This window comes from Drosophila biarmipes, unplaced genomic scaffold, assembly GCF_025231255.1.
Source record: "Drosophila biarmipes strain raj3 unplaced genomic scaffold, RU_DBia_V1.1 ptg000017l, whole genome shotgun sequence".
NCBI lineage: Eukaryota > Metazoa > Arthropoda > Insecta > Diptera > Drosophilidae > Drosophila > Drosophila biarmipes.
In genome coordinates, this window is record NW_026114535.1 from 2,789,956 (window position 1) to 2,813,489 (window position 23,534).

Genomic DNA, 23,534 nt, shown 5'->3' on the forward strand with positions numbered 1-23,534 from the left:
ATCAATAGACAAAACGGCATTCTCAACAAAACATGGTTATTACGAATATACTCGAATTTCGCAAATTGCTAATATTGTAAAGCCAATGACTATGAAATTAAAAAGGGTGCAACAATTAATATTAAAGACAAACCATACGTAAAAGCATTCGAAAAAATGAAAGTCTTAATTACATCCAACCCTATTTTAATTTATCCCGACTTTAACAAACCATTTTTTTAACAACAGACGTAGCATGGCGATAGGAGCAGTACTATCACAGAATCATAAACCAGTTTTTTATGCCAGCAGAACCCTTAACGAACACGAGATAATTTATGTTGCGATAGAAAAAGAACTTTTAGCAATCGTATGGGCTACTAAATACTTTAGATCATATTTATTCGGCAGGTCTTTCGAAATATTAAGTTACCACACACCCTTAGTTTTGTTAAATAATATCAAGGAACCAAATATAAAATTAAAGATGGAAAATAAAATTAAATGAACTCCACTATCAGATAAAATATTCACCAGGAAAAGAGAATTACGTAGCCGACGCATTATCTAGAACCAAGATAGAAGAAACCATGTTTACGGACAATGTTGAACAGGAAACCAAGATAGAAGAAACCATGTTTACGGACAATGTTGAACAGGACATACAAGATGAAACAGATAGTAACGCAGACGCAACAGTGCACAGTGCACAAGAAGACAATCAAAACTATATTTCTATTACCGAGAAACCATTCAATTATTTCTCTCGACAGATTGAATTGATTAAAGGAAACGAAAATACGACAGAAGTGACACACTATTTTCATAAATTAAAAATTAAAACTATTTATAAAGAAATGAGAGAAACTTCAGCGAAAGAAATAATTAAAGAGTATTTATGAACCAAAAAGAGTGACATTTATTTCCATGATGACTCAGATTTTATTATATTCCAAAAAGCTTATGTAGAAATTATAAGTGCAAGTTCTGACGTACACAGACTTTAAAGAAAAAATTCTAAAAAGACACAAAGAACTTATACACCCAGGAATTGAGAAAACTGCAAATGGTCCAGAGAAAAATATTGTTTCCCTGACTATCAAAAATTAATTCAAATATAATAAATGAATGTGAAATTTGTAATATTGCCAAAACAGAACATAGAAATACTAAAATGATATATACCCCAGAAATTCAGAATATATTTAAAATAAATAATAAATTTCTTATGGATTTTTATATGGTATGCAACCAACAGTTTATCATGCTAGACGTATATTCCAAATTTGCTACTTTAGTGGAAGTAACAGGTCGAGATTGGTTAGAAGCCAAAAGAGCAATTATGAAATTATTCAATGAAATGGGAAAACCTCAAGAAATTAAAGCAGATAAAGATTCAGCATTTATGTGCGTAGCTTTACATAGTTGGTTAAACTCAGAAGGAGTTTAAAGAACGGCATTTCAGATATAGAAAGATTCCAAAAAACAGTAAATAAAAAGTTAAGAATCATGGGAAGTGAATCAAATATTAAGAATAGATATGCAAAATTCGAACTAATCCTTTATATTTACAATCATAAAACCAAACATAATGCTACAAATCAGACACCAGCTGATATTTTCATGTATGCAGGAACACCAGATTTCGACACACAAATGAAGAAAAGTAACAGAATTAAAAAATTAAATCAAAAACGCCCTGACTATGAAATAGACCTAAAATATAAACAAGCACCATTAGTGAAGTCTAAGACTATAAACCCATTTAAAAAACAGGTACTTTAAAGAAAGTAGACGAAAAACATTTTGAAGAAACTAAATGTGGAAGAAAAATATTACATTATAAAACAACATTTAAAAAGAAAAAGAAAATAAATAAAAGCAAATATGATAATAATTCCAGGATAACAAAAGGAAACGAACGGACCAATGAAGCCGAAGACTTCAATGATGTTATTCAAATCCGATATTTAGTAGAGAAATTTAGAAGAGAAATTTATGGAATTACAATAGCTAAATGCAGTAAAAGAGGTTTATTTAACATTGTAGGGTCTGTTTACAAATATCTGTTCGGAACTTTAGATCAAGATGATAAGGATGAAATGGAACAGAAAATTAATAATTTAATAGACACTAGTGCCAAGAATACTGATTTAAATATGATAATAGATGTTATAAACAATGGAATTGAAATAATTAACAACCTTAAAGAAAAATGAGAAATTTAAGACATTTTACCGAATATGTAGAAGACATAGAACTAAGAATGCAAATGACAAGGTTAGGGTTATTCAATCCAAAATCGCTAAAACATGATTATTTGAAAAATATTAACCCTGAAAAATTGTTAAAAATCAAAACTTCTACTTGGCTCAAAACTGACACAAACAAAATTTTGAATAATTCCCATATCTCTTCAGAGATAATCAAATCTCCTGTTTTTGAAATTATTCCTTATCCTGACGATAATAATAATATTCTAACAGAAAATATATTTAAAAAATATTTCCTTTTTGAAGACAAAGTATTTAATAAAGAAACAGAGAAAATAGTAACTAATTAGACAAGAAAATACCAAATGTAAATTCACTAAAACTTATACAAATTTCCAAATTATTTATGTTGAACCCAATATTTTATTGAAATGGAACATCCCTAAAACATTGCTAAATCAAAATTGCATTAATAAAGAAATTTCTATTGTCGGAAGTAATATAGTTAAAATCCTTAATTATTCAATACAATTAGATGAATACACTCTTTCAAACTCACTGTTAGATTACACACAGAGCGTTTATATAAGTAATAATATAACAAAATTGGAACCATTGTCATATATCGAAACAAAAGAAATAATTGAATCACATTCAAGATATTATAATGTATTTCAAATAATAACTTTAACAACTTTTGTAATTATTAGTAATTAGTAAGTAATTATTAGTATAAGTATTTAATTGTATTTATGGTATAAATTTAAGAACATACCAAGAAAATCTATTGTAAAACATGTAAAATCAAAAGAAGAAACACCACAGAATACAGAATTGGTAAACGCTGTGCAGACTATCGGCACGTTCCCACAATTCAGGATACTCAGATTTCGGGACCCAAGTCTGGAGTCTAAAGCCCAAATTTAGAGAGTCACTCAATAGCAACAAAACACACTCACAAAAAGCTCTAAAGCTCAAAACCGCCGTATGATCGTAAATGAAGTAGGAGTTAGAGAGTGAGTTCAGTTTGAGATTTGTCAATAGCAAGTCGGTTTTCTTCTAATATAAAAATTGTAACCAGTTTAAGAATAAGAAATCAAATAAAGTTTTTTTTTTAGCTTAAATTTATGGTGCAAGAATTCAATTATATAGATATTTTTTAGAAAGTGCACTGTAGAAATTTATGCGTTTTGTTTACCTGATTATGTTGGTTTTGTTCAGCCATTGCCTTTTCTTTCGCTTGCCTTTTACATTTATATCTATGGTTCTGAAACCAAATCTTAACCTGAAAATAAAGAAAAATATTAAAAGCATTGGGAAGTTTTAAGTTATAAATAGATAAAAGTTATTACAGTAGAAAATATTTCGTACATTGCATCTACGTTTTACCAAAGAGGTGCAAATAGTAATAGATGGCCGATTTCAAAGAAAATGAACCTTACGCTTCTTATTCTTTAACGATACGAAAATTTAAAATTTCCCTGAATATTTTTTGGTTTAATACTTTTATATAAATTTCATATTTATACCCTTGCTGAGGGTATTATGATTTCAGTCAGAAGTCTGGAACGCAGTGAAGGAGACGTTTCTGATCCCATGAAGTATATATATTCTTGATCATCGTCACTAGACGAGTCCGTCCGTCTTTCTGTCCGTTTCTACGCAAACTAGTCCCTCAGTTTCTTTTTTAAGACCATTTTTTTTACATCCGTATGTTAGAGTGGTCCTATTTTTATTAAATTGAATTCGAAATTCTTAAAAACTGCATCAGAAGCTTACGAAACGTTCTAATGCTTTTTGTTTTTTGTTTGATCAGTTCCTTGATTCGGTATTTTCGCTAGCTGTCTCGCATAGTTGTAGTTTTGTTCGTCACATCGGGTCATGCTATATTTTTTGAAAAGGTCATTCGCAGGTCGTTGTTTTTTAGTCATTCGTGAGTTATAGCGTGGCAAACATGGAGCAAAATAACGAAAAGATATTTTACAGTACAATCACGATTAGCCAAAATTGCAAGCCGCCAATAACATTTGTGCAGTTTATGGACCCGATACAGTTTCCATTTCCACCGCACAACTATAGTCTCAACGTTTACGTTTTGGTATAGAGATGGCCCAAGATGCGCCACGCTCCGGAACGCATGGCGCCGGAAAATGGGAATGAGACCGGCATAGTAGCAGCCCTAGCATCGGTCAAAAGCTGGGCATGAATCGTCAAACCGTTATAAGCCAATTAAAGAAAAATTTAAAATAAATGTCAATAAAATTGCCGCAGAATTTTTTTGACAACCTATTACTTGCGCAGAGCAAATTTGTTTAATTGTTTTTATACTAGGAAATGCATTGGTCATCAATGCGAGTGTTTCTTCATAGCTGTCTAAATTGATAGTGTAGAAGATTTTGAATGCTCCGTTGAGCATTCGAGGAAGTATTCGAGGATTTTGGTTATCTTCTCATGTTGGTAAGAATACCCTAAGCAACAAATTGAGCTAGCTACGGAAAGCCATAGTTTCTATATCCTTACAGGTCGTTCCCATGGGAGCACTGTATTTCAAGATAAGTCGAGATAAGAAAGATACCATCCCATTTTTATTTACTTCTGTATATATTACCTGATTACTAAATTTAACAGTCTTTGTATTATTTTTACGTTAATTAAATATTCTTTCAAAGTTAAAAATTGTATTATAAATCCATTGTTTGTTTTTCCTATTTTCTATTTCTTTTTTTACTGTCTTTTATTGAACTGGGGATTGTGAATCTAAACAAGAAAAAGAGCTATAGTCAAGGGTCTCAACTAAAAAAAAATTAATAAAAATTAAGTTTAAATGTTAAGATTACCGCCGCTTCATGGACTGAAGGTGTTGTCTTAAAATAACATTTTATTAGCTTTTTAAAAAATAAATTTTTCAGCAGATATTCCCATATTCCGAATGACTTCTGGAAGATTTTCTTGTAAAATGCTCAGCCAGATTATTACATTACTTGGTGACTGCATTATTGGAAATCTAGTCAAATACCACGAACGACCTGCTGACTCAAATCGATTAATTTTTGTTTTATCCAACCTATAAACTAACCTATAAAAATCAAAAATTTTGAAACATTTCACATTTTTAGGTGCTTCTTGCACTTTAGTATCCCAATCCACTATAGTCCAATTTTTTTGAGTTGTAGCAAAGTTTCGACGAAAATAATGTATTTCTGTTGGGAATGGCTTGTCTGGCGTTATGTCGCGGTTGCTCGTTACCAAGTTGGATACGTGGCGTGAGTTTCTTTTGCTTAAAATTTTTGGTCGACCAAACGTATTAACTGGAATGATTTCGTGATTGTGCTTTTGCTGAACAGTAATATGGCTAACGTCGAATATATTACCGGTTTCAATAATTTTCTTCTGACTGTCTATGAACATTGCATTGAATATGCGACTTTAAAATATCAAAGCCACATCAACGCAAACGAACTTTGACGCTTATAAAACTCGGAAACTAAGATAAAAATTTTCGAATAGAGTGCAAAACTGTAACATTTGACTTTTTTACAGATTGCTCTAAAATGTTTTACTTCTACTATCAAAAACAGACAAAACAAGACTAGGATTTGAAGCGTGTGTAAATTAGAATAGACAAGAAAGGAAGTTAACCTCGGCAAGACAAAGTTTGTATACCCTTGCAGTTATAAAAAATAATCAATAATTTTATTGAATTGAATTCGAAATTCTTAAAAATATAAAATTGTATATTCCCAATATTATAAGATAATATGTCAAAAAGTCTCAAAGCTATAATTTGTTTCACATTATTTCCGACTAATTATCCGATCGGTCCTACAGCTATATGATATAGTCGTCCGATTTTGATAACATTTAATTCGAAATTCAGAACTAATTAAAAAAATGTTATTTTCAAGCTTATAAGGTTATATGTTAAAAACCACCAAAGATATAATTTTTATTTCATATTTTCCGACTAATTTTCCGGTCGTTCATATGGCAGCTATATGATATAGTCGTCCGATTTTGATAAAATTTAATTCGAAATTCAAAACCAAATAAAAAATTATATTTCCAAGCGTAAGAGGTTATAAGTAAAAAAACACCGAGAATATAATTTTTCAATATAATTTTACCACTAATTTTCCGACCGTTCCTATGGGAGCTATATGCTATAGTCGTCCGATTTTGATAAAATTTAATTCGAAATTCAAAACTAATTTAAAAATGTTATATCCAAGCTTAAAAAGGTATATGTTAAAAAACACCAAAGATATAATTTTTTTTTCTTTTTTTTTCCCCAAAGTCCCTATGGGAGCTATAAGATATAGTTGCCCGATCCGGCTGGTTTAAACTTATATACTACCTGCAATAGAAAGAAGACTTTTGAGAAAGTTTCAGCCCGATAGCTTCAAAACAGACGGACAGACAGACGGACATGGCTAGATCGACTCGTTTAGCGACGCTGATCAAGAATATATATACTTAATGGGGTCGGAAACGTCTCCTTCACTACGTTGCAAGCTTTTGACTGAAATTATTATACCCTCTGTAAGGGTTTTGAAATAATATAAAACAAATTATATATTTGGTGTTTTTTAACATAAAGCTACTACCCATGGAAATAACATTTTTTAGTTAGTTTTGAATTTCGAATTAAATTTTATAAAATCGGATCAAAACATTAAATAGCAGCTTAAGAGTAATCGGAAAATTGTTGGGAAAATAATATGAAAAAAATTATGGCTTGTTTTTTTTTTGCATATAATTCCCAATAGGGAATATACATTTTTTTATTTTCAAGATTTTCAATTAACTAATTAATTTAAACTGTTAAAAAACGGTCAGAGAAATAATGAAATAATTATTTTTATTAAATTTTTAAATTTATTTGTTTATTTCGTATTGTTTTTAAGCTATCGAATTTAATGTAATATGCCCTCTGATATTTTTAGCAGCCTTTTCGCTCGGTCTCATCAGAACCTTAAGGCTTTTGTATTTCTGAGTTACTTAAACATCTATTGATAATTTCTAAACAAAATAAGAAAATATATTTAATTAATATAGAAAAAGAGAGAGAGTGCGAGCAAGAAAGCTGCTGAAAATATCAAAGGGGATTATAACATTAAATTCGATATCTTCAAAACGAAAAATGGCTCCTAAATTGTGAGGCAATAGATAAATTTTTTTTTTTAGGAAATTAAAAATTTTGTGTGCTTAAAAAAAATTGATTTCAAAAATAGAGGTTTGAGAGGATTTTTTGCAAAAGATATAAAATCAATCGGATAACTAAAGTTGGGATATAGTCTTGCAAACAGTGGGTACTTTTTGAAAACTAGCTTTTTTTTATTTAACTTAACTTAAACCTAAACAAAATTTTAGCTAAAAAATATTTATATTTATACTTACTTACCGAAAAGTATAAGTAAGAAAAAGTTTCAAGTAAATCAACGTGAGAAAGCTGTTCGGTTTCTAAAAGAATGGCCATATATGTATATGTACTTAATGGGCTCGGAAACGCTTTCTTCTACCTGGTAAACCCTTTCCGAAGAATCTTGTTTACCGTCTTACTCTACGAATAACGGGTATTTCTATAAGTTTTAAGTGTTTTTTTGTTACGGAATGGATCAATTTTTTATTTCCTGAACGGCTTTGAAGAATTAGACCTCAAAATACATACTTCCAGTGTCCTTTTTAAGATTTCGGATAGCGTTGAGTAAAACCTCTTTATTTGTACGATACTTGTTAATCCGTACGGGGTATTGCTGTGCACTGAAATTTAAGTAGATCCTCTAACATTAAGAGATTCCTGATAAGTCTATGCTCGTTTATATACAGTATTATACATTTCGGCATACCGAAAGTGATTAACACTTCCTTTAAAATGTTCAGAATTCGTAGTCTTAAAAAATTAAAATTTTAGCATATTTTGAAAATGTGTTGTTGATTAAGACAACTATGATTCTTTCTTTTGAGTAAGATTTTTGACACAGTGGTATGCTTGAAATGGGATTTCAAAACTATAAAAATCTATGTCTGCTGTCAGTAAAGAAAGTTTGTTTTTCCACAGGCTTGTATCAAACCTCGCCAATGAAATTTTTCCAACTTTTTGAAAAACTCACGGTCGTATATAAAACTTCTTTTGAGTACCCTTAAAAACAATGTCATAACACTTTAAAGGCCCACACGACAGAAAGCATCTATCTTTCGTTCCTTGAGTAGTTCTCCTCAGTTTTTAAAAGGACGCGTGATATTAACGTTATTGCGGAACTCAAAGCATCGATAGTCAGCTGAAATTCGTTTCCGATATCATGATAGGTAAAGGTTGAATCCATAGAGTCGACGAAGAGAAGAGTTAAGAATAAGAATTAGATCCTTTAGATCTTTAAAAAAAAAAGAATGTTGTATTTGTTTTGAAATATATTTAGAAGTAAAATTTAAAGTGCGGCCTGCAAATATTTAGTTATAAACAAAATATAACGCCTAGGCGTTTTTCGTAAGCCACAAACTTTGCGTTTTGAAAAATAATACGAAAGAAAACTTAAAAGCATATCATTAATTTGTTTGCCTACCTCTTCTTCAAATGATCTTAAGTATGGGTAATGTTTTCCTTATATCAAGGTACCTGACAAAGTTCTCACTTAATTTTCTAAGCTATGTTTGTATCGAGATCTGCAAATAGGATTTTATGTCTTTGTAGTAGGGTATTTAAAATAAATATTTTCAAATCCAATTGTATTCACTGCATGTGTCTCTTAGTGATGAATATTAACTTTGGTCTCATTACACTGGTTTATATCAACAAAAACTATTTAAGGGATTAAATATAAAATAACTAAATTAATAATAGTATTGTGTGCACCAAAAATGGTATAAAAAATGATTACTTGCAATAAATATATGTTTATTTCTTTTACCAGAATTTCCGATATTTCGTTTATAAAAAGAATTTCCATAGCCAATTTATTTTGAAAATCACGTTGACCCTTCGCATTTGCAAAAGCAAATAAGTGCACCGATTATCAGATCGATGACAACGCGATTGGCCGAGATTACAAAAAATGTATTAAATATAAATTGATAATTTAAAGAAATTCCGCATCATTCTACCTTATTACGGTACTTATCAATTAGATATTCTCGAAAATTAATAAAACGATATGGCGGTATTCTTTTATACCCTATAAAAGGTATACCCCTTTAAAAGATTCGATTTTACATATCATGTGTCGCTAACTTTCGATTCTACGGTATGTGTGGCCTTCGGTTTGTCTGTCCATATGAACGCTGTGATCTTGTAAATTATAAAAGCTGCATTGCTGGGAATATAAGTGAAGGTTCTGGAGATTCCTGTGCTAAAAATGTGGCTTCAAAAGTGGAATACAAATTTTAACAATTTATTGACCATTTGCTTCAAAAAGTTTCTATATAAACGATGATATTTCGGAAACTATTGAAGCTAGAGAGTTGGGATTTTAGATTAAGATTTCCAAATTATGCATACACACTGCGCAGAGCTTTGGATCTCATATTTTTATGTTACTATAGCGTTATCTTTTGCTATCTCTCGCCATTGTCTACAGAGATTTTGGCTTATACCATGCGCTCGGCTTAGAAAATCGAGGTTCAGATAGGTGACGTCAGGTACGTCCACTGAGTTAATTGTAGACACATTGAGAAAGTGAGCAGACGTTAGAAGATCGTTATCATCTGGGTTTAGGGAAATGGGACAACGTGGACTTGAATTTGACATTGCGAAAATTTCACAAACTAAAGTGCGCAGCTCATGAAATGATAGAATCGACTTTCCGACAACGCGGACAATTACTTGTCGTAGTTCCAGATTTTGAATTTCTCTTGACTTCCATACAAGGGAACTGAAAAACTTAATTATTTAAAAAAAAATGACTGAGTTGCCCCACCAAATATTTTAAGGCTTTCCATTCAGGGTTATAAATCTTCGACTACTTCGAAGCGTAGCCTTAGTGACGAAACAAACGAAAAAAAACTAAAAACCAAAAATAAACTTGGCGTAGAGCGGCCTTCAAGCTCTGCGATCCTGCTTTAAGGAACTTGCGATGGAAATTATAAAAAATGGCTAAGGTTAAGCGATGAAGCTTTGGGGGAATCGTTGGGTGCTTGGCATCGAAATCCTGCTGAGAATTACGACCCGACGCACAAAGTTGCTCTTTCTTCCAGGAATGGAAGTTAGTGCCTTGAGCTGCTCGGCGAAGTGCACACGCTGAATTTAATAAGCAAATGAGTATCACCTTTAATTTTCTCACCGGTAAACGGTCCTTTATGACTTACTCGAACCTCCGCATTTCCCCCAAAAAATTTCGAACTACCCGTTTCCTTTGACAGCACCACTGCGACGCTCAGATAGCATTACGACAGGAGGTGTGCTGTCTGGTCGTGTGGAAGATTCTGAATTTCGGTTCTTGGCTTCAAAGTCTTGATCCAAATATCTAAAGAGGTGTAGATTTACCGGATAACATATCTGACGGACTCTGGCGTGACGGATTGTGACGAAAATGTAAAGTCTGACGGATGTTGAGGGAGCCATGCCAAAACGATAGTAGAATCTGACCAAAAATGAAAGGTGCACGCTGCAGGCACTACACCTTTAGCACCGTACGTAGCCACGCTTGCATCACAAAATTCATGGGCCACTTATCTCCCGAAATGATTTTAGTACACCAAAAATCGCCTCTAGCTCCCACTGAGTGCTGGCTTCCTGAAGAAACAAAAGATAAAGCGCGTAGAGGCTCCCACCTTTAGACACCCTGAAATGATCCCGCCAAGTTTGGTTTTCTGCAGGCTGCGTAAATGCTTTCTGAACGAATTTTACCAATGCAAAGCAGCTTCATAAGCAATTTTAGCAATGCAAAGCAGCTTCATAAGCAAGACGATGCACTGACATTTATAGAAGAGAGGTTCGGCGAGGCAGAGATATTCCGGTAATTGCAGTACCAAGTACAATGGGATTCGATTCCATACGAAAATAAAATAATGCTTCTGGCGGCAGTTCCTTTGGTAAGCATTATAAACAAAGATGCAGGGTTTTTGAGTGGGAGTCAATCCGAAGAGCTATGGGCATTTTGACAAATAATGTTTTTTGGACTCGCATAGGCAATGTTGATGATGAAGAAATATGGGTGGTACAATGAATTTTGCTAGCAACTTTTCCACCTGTTCGCTAGGTGTCTGAGTTATCATAGCACATTCCAAGTTTAACATCATTCCATTATGTATTTATTATTTATAGGTTTGTTACCATGCCTGACTATAGAGGGCTGCGAGCAGCGGCATAACACAGGTGACATCGTTAATAGTTTACCCACAACAAGTCGGCTAGCAACGTTTAACACCTTTAGAAAATACTGGATACTAAAACTGGATTACGCCCTCAGCCCGTCAACTATTTCCTTCACCTTTCTTTCTTCACAGCGGGAGCGCCCTTACCCATCTAGTCGTTGGAGCCCCACATAGCGGCTCGGAGAGAGCTCCGAATTTTTATCTTGGATTAAGAGCGCACAGTCGGTGCGCCCTAACCTTTATCTCGTCGGCACCATTTTTCGCTGCTGAAGCACTCGGATAGTGGTTACCCCTTCTTACATTTCGTCGTTGATTCGGACAATCACTGCGCCAAACTCGTTAATGGAACCCAAATCGTCGCAGGAGAGTATCAGCCGTAGCCAAACTAAGCTCGTCGTCGAAACACCGTTCGGTACATCCCCAGTTTTTCTTATTGTGGGAGCGCCTGTACAGCGATACGCATTTTACATCGATGGTAAAGTTGCCTACGTAAGTACATGTAAGCTTTATAACTCTTACTTGTACTCGTACATATTATAATTTCACTTGGTTTTTAGTTTTTAACCACAACAAGGCCCATACCCAATATAAACCGCCACATTCGGTCTTACCTTAGTTGCCTTGCCTCGTCCCTCGGGGACTTGGACTTTTCGGTTTCTTCAGTAAGGAGGGACAGTGCATGCATACTATCGCTAAGGGCAGTATTGTATTGGCATTTATTTGTTAGAAATAGTATAAAAAATATAAATGCAGGTCACACTGGGTGTAAGTCGAAAAAGTATTGGTAGAACACCCTCAGCGAAGAGGACACACAGCAATTATTTAAATAGCTTGAGCGGAATAAGAATCACACAATAAAAATTGAGGCCACAGTTCGTGGCCATTTTAAATGGAAACACTGAAAATTCGTTCGATTTGCAACAATAATTAGAAGCAATTAATATGGAATTGTCATATAGAAAGGAGTAAGAAGAATTATGTGTATCAACAAAGGACTTATTAATATCAATCTATTAGCGATCAGAACAAGAAGGATGTCGTTCAACCTTCGCAAATAAAAGTAAAAGTAAAATTTTACGGTAATTACACCGAGTTTAAAAATTGTAAAGGTTTGTTTAATAGCTTAGTTCACAACGACGATTCCTTTTCCAATATTAAAAAAGTTAAACCGTTTGATATACTGGTTAAAGCAGGAAAGGCCACAGCGGGGTGCTACGCCCACTCTAACTCCCACAATCCGCGAAAATCTGTAGCGCATACAAATTTATGATAGAAACAAAATTTTATCTGAAATGTGTTTGTCTCATCAATATCTTTTAATTGACCTAAAAAATGTTCCGCGCCCACTCTAACGCCCTCAAACGGTTAAAACTCTTAAATCTATCTGCCGCACACATAACATCTACTGAAATAATCGGCATGTGGCGCCCTAAAATATCGCTTTGCTTCATACAGATGAGTAACGGGTGTCTGATAGTCGAGGCACTCGACTTTAGCGTTCTTCCTTGTTCTATCCTAAACGCGTAGTTATGCTGTTCAGCGCTGACTTGTTTTTCGGCTTGTTAGGAAACCACATTTATGTCACAAGCATTCAGGTCCAACACTACAAAATGCTGTTTGTGGCATGGTAGCATCGGGAAATTAAAAGAAAATTGCATGGAACCACTAAGCAAATCACGATAAAACAAGTTTACTTGGTACGACCAACTATGCAGTCTAGCCTGTACAGAATTTTGCCAAAATGCAGACTCCATAAACTCGAAAAGTCGGCAATCTTCACCATAATGTGAAGACATGAAGTATTAAAAAGATCACGTGGAAAGTTTCAATTGATTATATGATCAGACTCTACAAATTTATCATCTTATCACCGTTACTTTAAGATCTTTACTTAAAGATCTCAATTTGTCTTGGTTCGAAGGCCCTTCGCTTTGTTTATTGACTCGACCAATGGACTATTTAACTTATTAGGCACTTGGCTGCAATGTTCCTCGAAATTCAACTTAGAATGAAGTGCTTAGATGGTTGCTGCGGTTTCTTATCATCCATTCCTACAATTAGTCAAAAACTCTCTCTTTGGAACGATATTATTATATCATCTACAGAACTCAGGCTTTTCTTTTCGATATTCGCGAAAGCTGTTCGGCATCGCTCGTATTCGAATTTATCAAACTAAACAAAAATATGTCAATACCCATTAGCAATAAGCAATAAGAATTTCGAAAATCGCAAATAACCCTTGGTGCGAGTGGTCGGTCGACTAGCTAAGTCGGATCCAAAACCCAGTTTCCGAAATTAATTCCTAAAGAGAATCGTTTTGTTAAATTATACATTGCTTTGGCAGCCAATTTGGTTGATCATTGCACTACACCAGTGCAGTGCTGTTGTTCGCCGATGCGTGCACTGTTTCTAATGTAAGCCGTAACTAATGTTCCAAATAATGGAAGCCCAAAAGTATGAATGAAAAAATTATATCTTCGGTGTTTTTTAACATATAACCTCCTACGCTTGGAAATAACATTTTTTAAATTTCGAATTAAATTGTATCAAAATCGGACGACTATATTATACAGCTGTCATAGGAACGGTCGGAAAACTAGTGCGAATATAATATAAAACAAATTAAAGCTTGGGCCTCTATGACATATTATCTTATAATAGTTATTTTTTTTTATTTTTAAGAATTTCGAATTAAATTAATAAAAATCGGAATGGTCTGAAAAAAGAATGAAATAATTTTTTTTTAATATCACTGAAGTCAGCAACAATACCTAAAAATTTTACATGGTGTTACTAAAGTTGATTATTTCTTATAACTGCAAGGGTATACAAACTTCGGCTTGCCGAAGTTAACTTCCTTTCTTGTTTTTTTTTTATGAAATTTGCTTCTTTTTTTATTGAATCTTCTCTTAATTTAAACTTAAAATAAGTTTAAGAATCTTAACATTAAAATTACTAACTAACAGTATAAGACTCCAGACTAAGACTGCATTCTGGTTGCGCGTCCCTCAAGTCGATCGCTGGGAGGGTAAGTCATTGCGACGAAGACGAACCTACTACTGTGCCCCGGTGATTTTTCTCAAGATCTTCGACTGACATTCCCCCCTAACTGTGAGCCGTACATCCATATAGGTTTTAGTACCGAGTTATACAGCAGGGCATTATTTTCAAGGCTAAGGGGAACCTGAGCGTTGATCAATGATCAATCAACTCAATGATCATTTTCGGAGTTATGTGTTCGCGGCATGGGGTTTTTTCGGATTCAGTTAATTTTTGATGATGCTAACGATTTCGTTTGCCCGAAATTCATTTCGCTCATATTGAAGCTGAGGTTCATATGGTAAAGACGGCAAAGTAAACGCACTACTGACTGTTTTGTACTAGAAGTTGACAATTGCTCTATGTAGTGGCGGTGGACATATGCATCTTTTTGCTTTAGTAAGTTGACATGACCGTTATTTTGATGGTAACGTGTTTTAAGACAGTACAATATAATTAAGTCTGTATGTAGATGTCCCTTTGCAAGTATTACATATAAGCTGGTGAGTACTTACAGCCAATATCCCATGGTTCGCTCTTGGCGCATAGAGTTTGAAAAACGACCACTGTCTATTAATAGATCTTTTGCCATAGTCAGGACAATCATGACAATGAGCCTTTCTTTTTTGTTATCCAGAACTTCTGCTATACAATATGCCAGAAACTGTATTCTTAATCGAGTTCCTAGAAAAAAAGTTTCAATATTGTCGCCAATAAGCCACTGTGCCAAATGCCTGCTCACTTGCGTCAGCGAATATGTGATTTATTTCGTTAACAAGCCTGTTCATTTTAAAATAGAACAAGAATAAATCATTTTTATTAACCCTAAACACACCAGGATCTTACTGTAGGATCTGAAATCGAGATTTACCGAAGAAGGAATAGTTATGTATGGCGATCTCTTATATGCAAAATCCAAAATCCCTTTCGAAAAGTTGTTGTTAAATTTTCTACTCAAATTAAAATACTTGGCTGAGCATCTTTGTTCCCTTTAATTGGCGAGCTCCTTAATTTCGTATGTTTGTCATTATGGGACTCCATATCAAATGTTTGTTCAGAGAGTTCCAAAGACGGAACTGTGTTTTCTGTTAAGGACAATGGAATTACTTTTTTGCTTTAGTTTTTACTTTACTTTTTTTACTTTACTTTCTACTTAACTGAGTGTAATCTTTGTGCACGTTTATTTAAACCAATCTGCATATATTAATGACGCAGAGGATCCTTCGTCTACTAAGAATTTATTTGGTCTAATTGCCTCAATTGCGAGCACGTTAAATAAAAGCATCTATGTGCTGTTTCGGACTATGAGAATATTTTTTTACTGCTTTCTTGTTGATCTTGAACTGGTTTTGTCCAACTATTTAGAGCGACGAGCTTCCTATCCTGATGTAAAATGTAAATCTGAACCGCGTTTGAACACGTACGTCCCTGTCGAAGACATCAAAAACACATATTAAGTTATTTGACCTTTCACTAGCTCTTAATTACGTCACTTTTCATACATTTTTCTCAGTACTTAAAAATATGCTGGTCCTTTCATTCATAGCATTTAATTTACACCCATCTCCTTCTTTGAGTTTAGCTTTTTTAATTTCTGTCTTGAAGCAGTTGCAAGAAAAGCTTATATTACATCCATTGCAATTTTATCTATAAACGAACTGAAAGTCATAGATCAGCGTAGGGGTGAAAAAATATGTTGTCAGTTCTATAAAAGTAGTAGTTTACATATAAGGTCACTTAATTGGACTTGGGTTTTCAGATGTTGCAAAGCGTTAGACGATTTAAGAAATAAAATCAGGTTTATACCTTTGCTGCAAATTATATCATTTTGACCAGATTGTTTTCTGCAAACTAATAAGCTGATTGTCCATACATAGAATAAAGGCGTTATGATTTGACATACTACAAACATTGGCCAATCTTCTGGCAGTCCAAGAAAAGTATGCAGATCTATTATTCTCTTCGATCATGGCATTAAATTTTTGTACAATTCGATCCGTCTGCAATTGCTGTTCGACCAACACCTTCTCCATGAAGTCCTGTTTATTCATTTTTGCAGTTCCCTTGGACTTTCCAAATAAAGTAGCATCCTCATTTTTACTAAGGGCATCGCTACCTCATCAGTATCTGGATTACCAGCTGGTCCTGGCGCCGATTTGTGGGCCTTATCCATTTCTGAATATTAAGATTGCCACTATCGGTGGTGTCACAGAAATCCCTTTAAACAACATTTATCCAGAAAAGCAAATCTCGGTTTCAAAAAATGCACCGTATTTTAAATTTATTTAAATTTGTAGTTATTAAGAAAAACAAGAAAAAACGCTATAGTCGAGTGCCTCGACTATCAGATACCCTTTACCCACCTTAAGGGTAATGTTTTGTCGGCGGCAGACAGATTTTAGCGTTTAAGCAGCAAAGCTATATTAGGGCGGCACCTACCGGCTTTTTTAGTAGATGTTATGTGGACGGCAGACAGATTTAAGAGTTTTGGCCATTTGTGGGCGTTAGAGTGGGCGTGACACCCTTTTTTTGGTGAGTCAGTAGGTAGGTGGTGAGTCGATAGGTATTGATGAGACAAATACAATAATATTTTGTTTCTATCATAAAATCTGTTGGCGCTACAGATTTTCGCGTATTGTGGGCGTGGAACCCCGCTGAAACAAACTTGCGCTGCGTAGGAAGCCCAGGAATCTGCATGCAGCGTTCATACGGACGGACGGACAAACGGACATGGCTAGATCGACTCGGCTAGTGATCCTGATCAGGAATATATATACGTTATATTTTTCAGGGGTAAACAAAGGTCAGCAGCACAAAGCGCTTTATGCTTGCGATTCATATTCGAAAATATCGACATTACCAAAGGATTTACTCGGGGGACAGCGTTCTGCTTAGTGGGACCTGCTGGAACATGGGCGGGATGACGATTTTGGTATGTGCTCCTCAAATACATAAGACACCCATTTTTGGTATTGATAAACATACATTTATGAGTATGTTTATCAAGACCAAAATTTTACCAAAACCTGTAATTTTTTAATTTCTATCGAAAAATAAAACTTTAAATTTGCCTCTCAATGTTTTTGTCTTCGCAAATACTCTAGAGCAAGAATTCGTGCAGACGAAATTTTAGTTTGCTTCTTGACAATTTACAAATGTAAATAAACCAATATGTAGCCTTGCGGATAATTCTCATTTAAAATTTTTTCTTATATTTTGTGCAAAATGCGCTTTTAACAAGTATTCTTTTTGTAAAAAAAATGTATTAAATTGTCAAAATAAGTCAAATACATTTTGATAATTATTCAATATTCGATATTTTATGTTGTATGTATATTGTATGTATTCAGCCCTGGTAATTTTTTGGTAATAGCAAGATTTAGTCTCATATTAGGCCGCACTATTCAATTTTGACTAATCTGTGAACCAGAGTAAGTCCTTTGGCAATGTCGATATTTTCGCGAATGAATAGCAAGAAGTCCACGTTTTTGTGACCACTGCTTGGGAGGACCTGGCCAGCGAGTTAAATGCCGATGGACCACCATGTAAAACCGCTGACGGCAACGTTTTTGTATTCGCAAGTACTCTAGAGCAAGAATTCGTGCAGATCAAAATGTTTTAAAAAAATAGATTTTAGCAAAAAACATAAAAATTGTTGCGGTTTGTGGGCGTTAGTTGGGCGAATCTAGTATACCCTGATCACATACCATAAAATGATATAGGCAAATAAAGGAATCGACTATAAATGGCGCAGTTTCGGCCTTCGCAGTCTGAAGAGCAGTCGTTTTCCTTTTTTGCATTCGTCACCGCTTTCTCTGCTAACCTGTTGCAAAGGTTTAAAGGATTTATTATATATTTAAGTTTTTAATTCTTAAGTGAATTAGGAATATGGGCCGTAATTTTACTATACGGTTAAAAAGTAAACATGAGTATCTGCTTTTTATACAAACGGACGGACAGGTATGGCTAGATCTCTTGTGCTAGTGAATCTGATCAAGAATGTACATATGTACTCTATGGGGTTGGAAACGTCTCCTTTACTGCTGCAAACTTCTGACTGAAATCAGAATATCCTCTGCGAGGTTATAAATATTTACATACGTTATGGGCGCTTCCTTCTACCTGTTGCAACCTTTCCGACGAAACTGGATTTATAGGCACAAAAAAGAAAAGTGAAGCAAACGCAGTTTACAGTTCGCTTTCCACGCTCAACACAACAATTTGTTCATAAGAAAATTCCGATCTTTTTGTATAGGCCATGTGACACCAAAGATGCATTTTTGAAAACAAAGTTGAATTTATATACCAATATTGCCACACAAAGGGGCATGTCACTATCGATAACTTTGAAGTTTTTTTTAAAACAAAGATACATCGATATATTTTCTTCATCGATGTTTTCACTAAGAACAATACACGCTTAGCAACGCAGGTAAACACATGTCATAAAATAAATAAGTCTTTAAATAATATTAATAATAGTTACACACTGGTACATGAAAGCCTTTCCGACCTTATTAAGTGTATAGATTCTTGATTAGGATGACTAGATGAGTCGATCTAGCCACGGAAATCTCCGAACACAACCCTTTTCGTCGACAGTCTTTTGCTGCGCCGACTTCTTTGCTGAAGTCGCCAGCGACACAGTGTTTTAAGCACAAAAAAAAAAACAAAAGTATTCGCTATATAAACTTGTAAGCACTGACAAAGACATCGCTTGCTAAGAATTTATCGCAATCGCGTTGTCCTTTTTTAAACCAGGAAGAACGCTATCAAGTGTATCGACTATCAGATACACATATGTTATTAGACTGAGTTCTAAGGAAGCAAAAGGGAAATGGAGATATACAAGCATGAATGCGATATTGTGAAGTGCCACCTATCTGCTATTTCAACATATGAAATGTGGGCGGCGGAAATCTACTATATCTGACAATCTACAGAAATCGATTGTTTCGAGTGACACATCAATTGAAAGGTAATGCAATAACTAAAAAATTGCATACCAAGACTTTTAAAAAATCAATTGGTTTGGGAGAAAAAGTTGTGAAAGTGTAACAGTTAAAATTTAGAACATTTGATCTTTTGGAGCCGGTGGGGATAATTACCCCCCGCTATCAATAATAAGCAAAACAAGATTTTCGGGATCCTCTTAATATAAAAATTTTATTTTGTTTGTCAGTTTTTCTTAAAACGTTATTTAGGAGTCTTGAAAATTCTAAATAATGTTAAACAGCTCAATATAAGAAACATTAGTTCTACCACTTTTGGAAAAAAACTCGCTAGTTTATTCCAATATTCCATTGCTTGCTTAGTTGTTTGATTTTAAAGAAGCGTATTTTATTTTCGTCACAGACGTTGATATCAGAACTTTTCTTTGTTGAAGGTGCGATCGTCGCTATATTTTTACCTCGTTAAGAGGTTTTTTGCTTAATACACATTTCAATCGAAACGAAATTAAAAAATTAAAAAAATTACATTTGGCTTGGGAGAAAATCAGTGAACGTGTAAAAGAAAAATTTTTAACATGTACGCAGTTATTGCCATTAGTTATACATATCCGTTACTCGTAGGGTAACAGGCTATACGACGTTCGTCGGAAAATATGTAACAGTTAGAAAGAAGCGTTTCTGACCCCATAAAGTATATATATTCTTGCTCAGGTTCACTAGCCGAGTCGATCTAGCCATCTCCGGTGAGATCTCGGAAATTATAAAACAAGCCAAACTTGGCATGCAGATTTCTTTGCTTCCCTTTCCTTTGCTCCCACTTTAACGCCCACAATCCGCGAAAATCTGTAGTGCCTAAGGTTTTAGTGATAAAAAAAAATTTTAACTGAAATGGCCACGCTGAACTGAAAAGGCAACTTTTTTGGGAAATAAATAAAAAAAACAGGTTTGAAAGGATTGTACTTTTAAAGCAACTTATTCTATAGTGTCTTTCTTTATACAATAGGTAATTTAATATGATATTCATGCTGCCTTCAATGAAATTGCTAAACAAAACAAATTTTAAGATATAGCAAAAAAAACAATTTTTTAATTATTTTTAACATTTGTTCCAATGATTCCGTTGTTTGTTTTTAAATTCCGTGTTATATATGTATTATTTTTTTAATATATAACACGGATTAAAAGTGTAACCTGTTTCAATTCAGTATAAAAAACATTTCATGCTTTCTTGAATTCCAAAAACATGTTTTACTATTTTGGTGAAAAAACATTATTTAATCGAAGATGTTAGAGGTGTTTTTGCTTAATTCATAGGATCAGAAACGCTTTTTTGCTATCTGTTGTTTAGTTTCAATACCCACGTTAGCGGGTATAATTAGAGCTGCTGCGCTTTAGGTGAACTGGAAAGTATGCTTTGTGGTGGAAATGCCCATATAAAGGTCTTTCATATTTGTAAGGGTGTGATATTAACAAAGCCCACCACTTAACACATAATTGTCATTAGGTTAAGCAATTATTTTTGCGGTTTGCACAAGAGGTTCAAGATGCGACGTGTTATAACAATAAAAACATTCGAATTGTGTTGTCACCCTTCTAAAGAATTGTTCGGGAATTTTCTTTAATGGATACCCTCATAAACAGAGATGTTGATTATCCCTGAATAAAGCAAACAAAATATATGTATTCACAACAGTCTCTGTTTTTGAAAGATAAAAGTGCATTAAAGAACAATGAAAAGTATAATACATTTAAACACACCCCTAAACTGTAATGAAAAGTGGTCATTGTTTGATCATGCTCTTCGCTCTTAAAGGGCATGAGCATTGTGCTGGCGTAAAGGCAGTAGGGAACCTAAATAATAAAAAAATATATATATATGTATATAAGCGTAAGCGATTTTTTCATAGGTACTATTTAATTATAAGGTTTTTAAAAGAAACTGAGCGTATTTTTCCAGATTTTTATACCCGTTACTCGTAAAGTAAATTCTTGTTCCCACGATTTTTAAATGTTAATTAAATTTTATTATAATTATTAATAATATATGCCGAAGTTTGTATACCCTTGCAGATATAAGAAATAATCAACGTTAATACCACCAAATTTGTAAGGATTGTTGTTAGCTTCAGTGATATTAAAAAAAAAATTATTTCATCCGATTCTTTGAAAGCTATAAAGTCGTCCGATTTTTATTACATTTAATTCAACATTTTTAAAAATATAAAAAATATTGGCTAGTGATGCTGATGAAAAATATATATACTTTATGGGGTCGGAAACGTACTCCTTTACTGCGTTGCAAACTTCTGACTGATATCAATATACCCTCTGCAAGGGTATAAAAACAGACATGTGAAGAATAGGTACATATGGCAGAAGCGAACTAGAATAATAGAGGTAATTTTTGTTAAATTTTGGTGATATGTTCATCAGCTGTTCGACACCAGCCCAGATATGGAGTTGACATTTGCCTCTCTGAAAAATGGGGAAACTTTTTGGGAGCCAATTTATAAATTTTTTTTTAAAACGAAACTTTTAAGTTTTATTTTTTTATATTTCAACAGACTTCCAATTATTTTTTGTAATTAAATATATGTAATATTATGCCTGGTACAAGCATTTTGCCGAGGTGCCTTAAGGGTGCACATGTTCTGCGGCGAGAAAGGTGCAGGTCACATCTACAATCAGAGACAAACAAAACCAAAATGTTTTATATTTTAAACCTAAAAAATTGAACAAAAAATAAGAAATTCAAAAAATGTATTTCAAATTAAAAAAAATACTTTTTTTTCAAAAATTTTTCTTTATATTGTGTAAAAAGTGGTTTAATTATAACTTTCGAAACTTTGTTTAGGTTCAACTAGAAGATAAATTTATCACGAATATAATAAATATTGTCATGTTCCGATAGGACGAATGCTTTTTTCACGCCAATTAGGTAAAATTGTAAAAATAAAAAACTGCAAAGTTTTCCAGTCGCTTGCTCACTATTACTTTCGTAACATTAAAAGTACTTAAAATTTTCTCCTGTATTTTTGGAGACACATTCGGAGCTATATAAGTTACTTTAAGTTTAAATAATTTTTAATGAAAATAAAAAGCACTTTCAGTAAATTTATGTTTAATTTGCTCTCAACAATTTCGAAAAGTATGTTAAAATACCTTCCTAGTGGTTATTGTTAAAATTTTGTGCTCTGTTCATCAGCTGATCCATACAATCCTTGCTTTGAAAGAAACATATGTCTGTCAATACTGCAAAAAATTTCCCCCCACCACAACCTGTAAAATTTGGTAAACTTTTTGGGAGAGCTGCTACTTTGAAAAAATTGATTGTAAAAACAGAGCAAATTTACTTTGAAATACAAACAAAACATTGTAGATTAAATGGCAGGAAATTATGTAAAGCAAAGGTCTGTATAACACAGAATATGCTGTTAATAAAAATCAGAACTAAATTAAAAATGTTCTAAAAACAAAGAAAATCTAAAATATTTTCATATTTTCATGTCCCTAATAACTTTGGTGGTTTCTTCAACGCTTTAAGACGTCTGCCTTAAATTAGAAAATTATCTGTGACTTACCTGTGTTGGGGTTAAATGAATAAGACTAGCCAAGTGTTCTCGTTCCGGGGCGGAGAGATACCTCTGCTGCTTAAATCTCCTTTCAAGTTCATAGACCTAAAATAAGTTGTACATTTATTAAGTAAGCCAAAGAAATTCAAGGAAGCAAGAAATAAGGCTAAAGTCGATACAGGAGATGGTAATATTCATACAGCAAATCGGATGTTTCAGTGATTACATACTTTATATGCTAATAATTTTTTTTTTAACTTTTCAAGAATGTAGGCGCTAGACAGGTTTTAGTATGGTATAGTATTATGAGATCTTTGTGGATCTTAATATTTGCGCTGCAGCCTGATAAAGTAAATTTGCTTTGCGCAAGATTCTACAAAATCTACATCAAAAGTGCCACCATATAGTGATTCTGATCAAGAATAAATATATTTTATTAGAGCGGAAACGTAATCTTCTACCCGTTACATACT

General features: G+C 33.6%; 1 protein-coding gene and 1 long non-coding RNA gene across 7 annotated transcripts in view; one reads left to right on the top strand and one right to left on the bottom strand.

Annotated features, from left to right (window-relative positions):
* LOC108035862 (homeobox protein Nkx-2.4) overlaps positions 1-23,534 on the bottom strand; it is a 56,509-nt gene that overhangs the window by 8,656 nt on the left and 24,319 nt on the right. For 5 of the 6 annotated variants that reach the window (XM_044092754.2, XM_044092755.2, XM_044092756.2 and 2 more), the window contains 2 exons: positions 23,071-23,166; positions 3,391-3,477 (listed from right to left, as the gene is read on the bottom strand). In XM_044092754.2, the coding sequence (XP_043948689.1) occupies positions 3,391-3,477; positions 23,071-23,166 (183 nt within the window). Of the gene's footprint in view, positions 1-3,390; positions 3,478-22,146; positions 22,168-23,070; positions 23,167-23,534 lie in introns of those variants that run through there. The other variant, XM_050890127.1, reaches the window with a different exon arrangement.
* The window catches only part of LOC122818544 (uncharacterized), a 53,201-nt gene that overhangs the window by 1,099 nt on the left and 28,568 nt on the right, over positions 1-23,534 (top strand). The window lies entirely within an intron of this gene.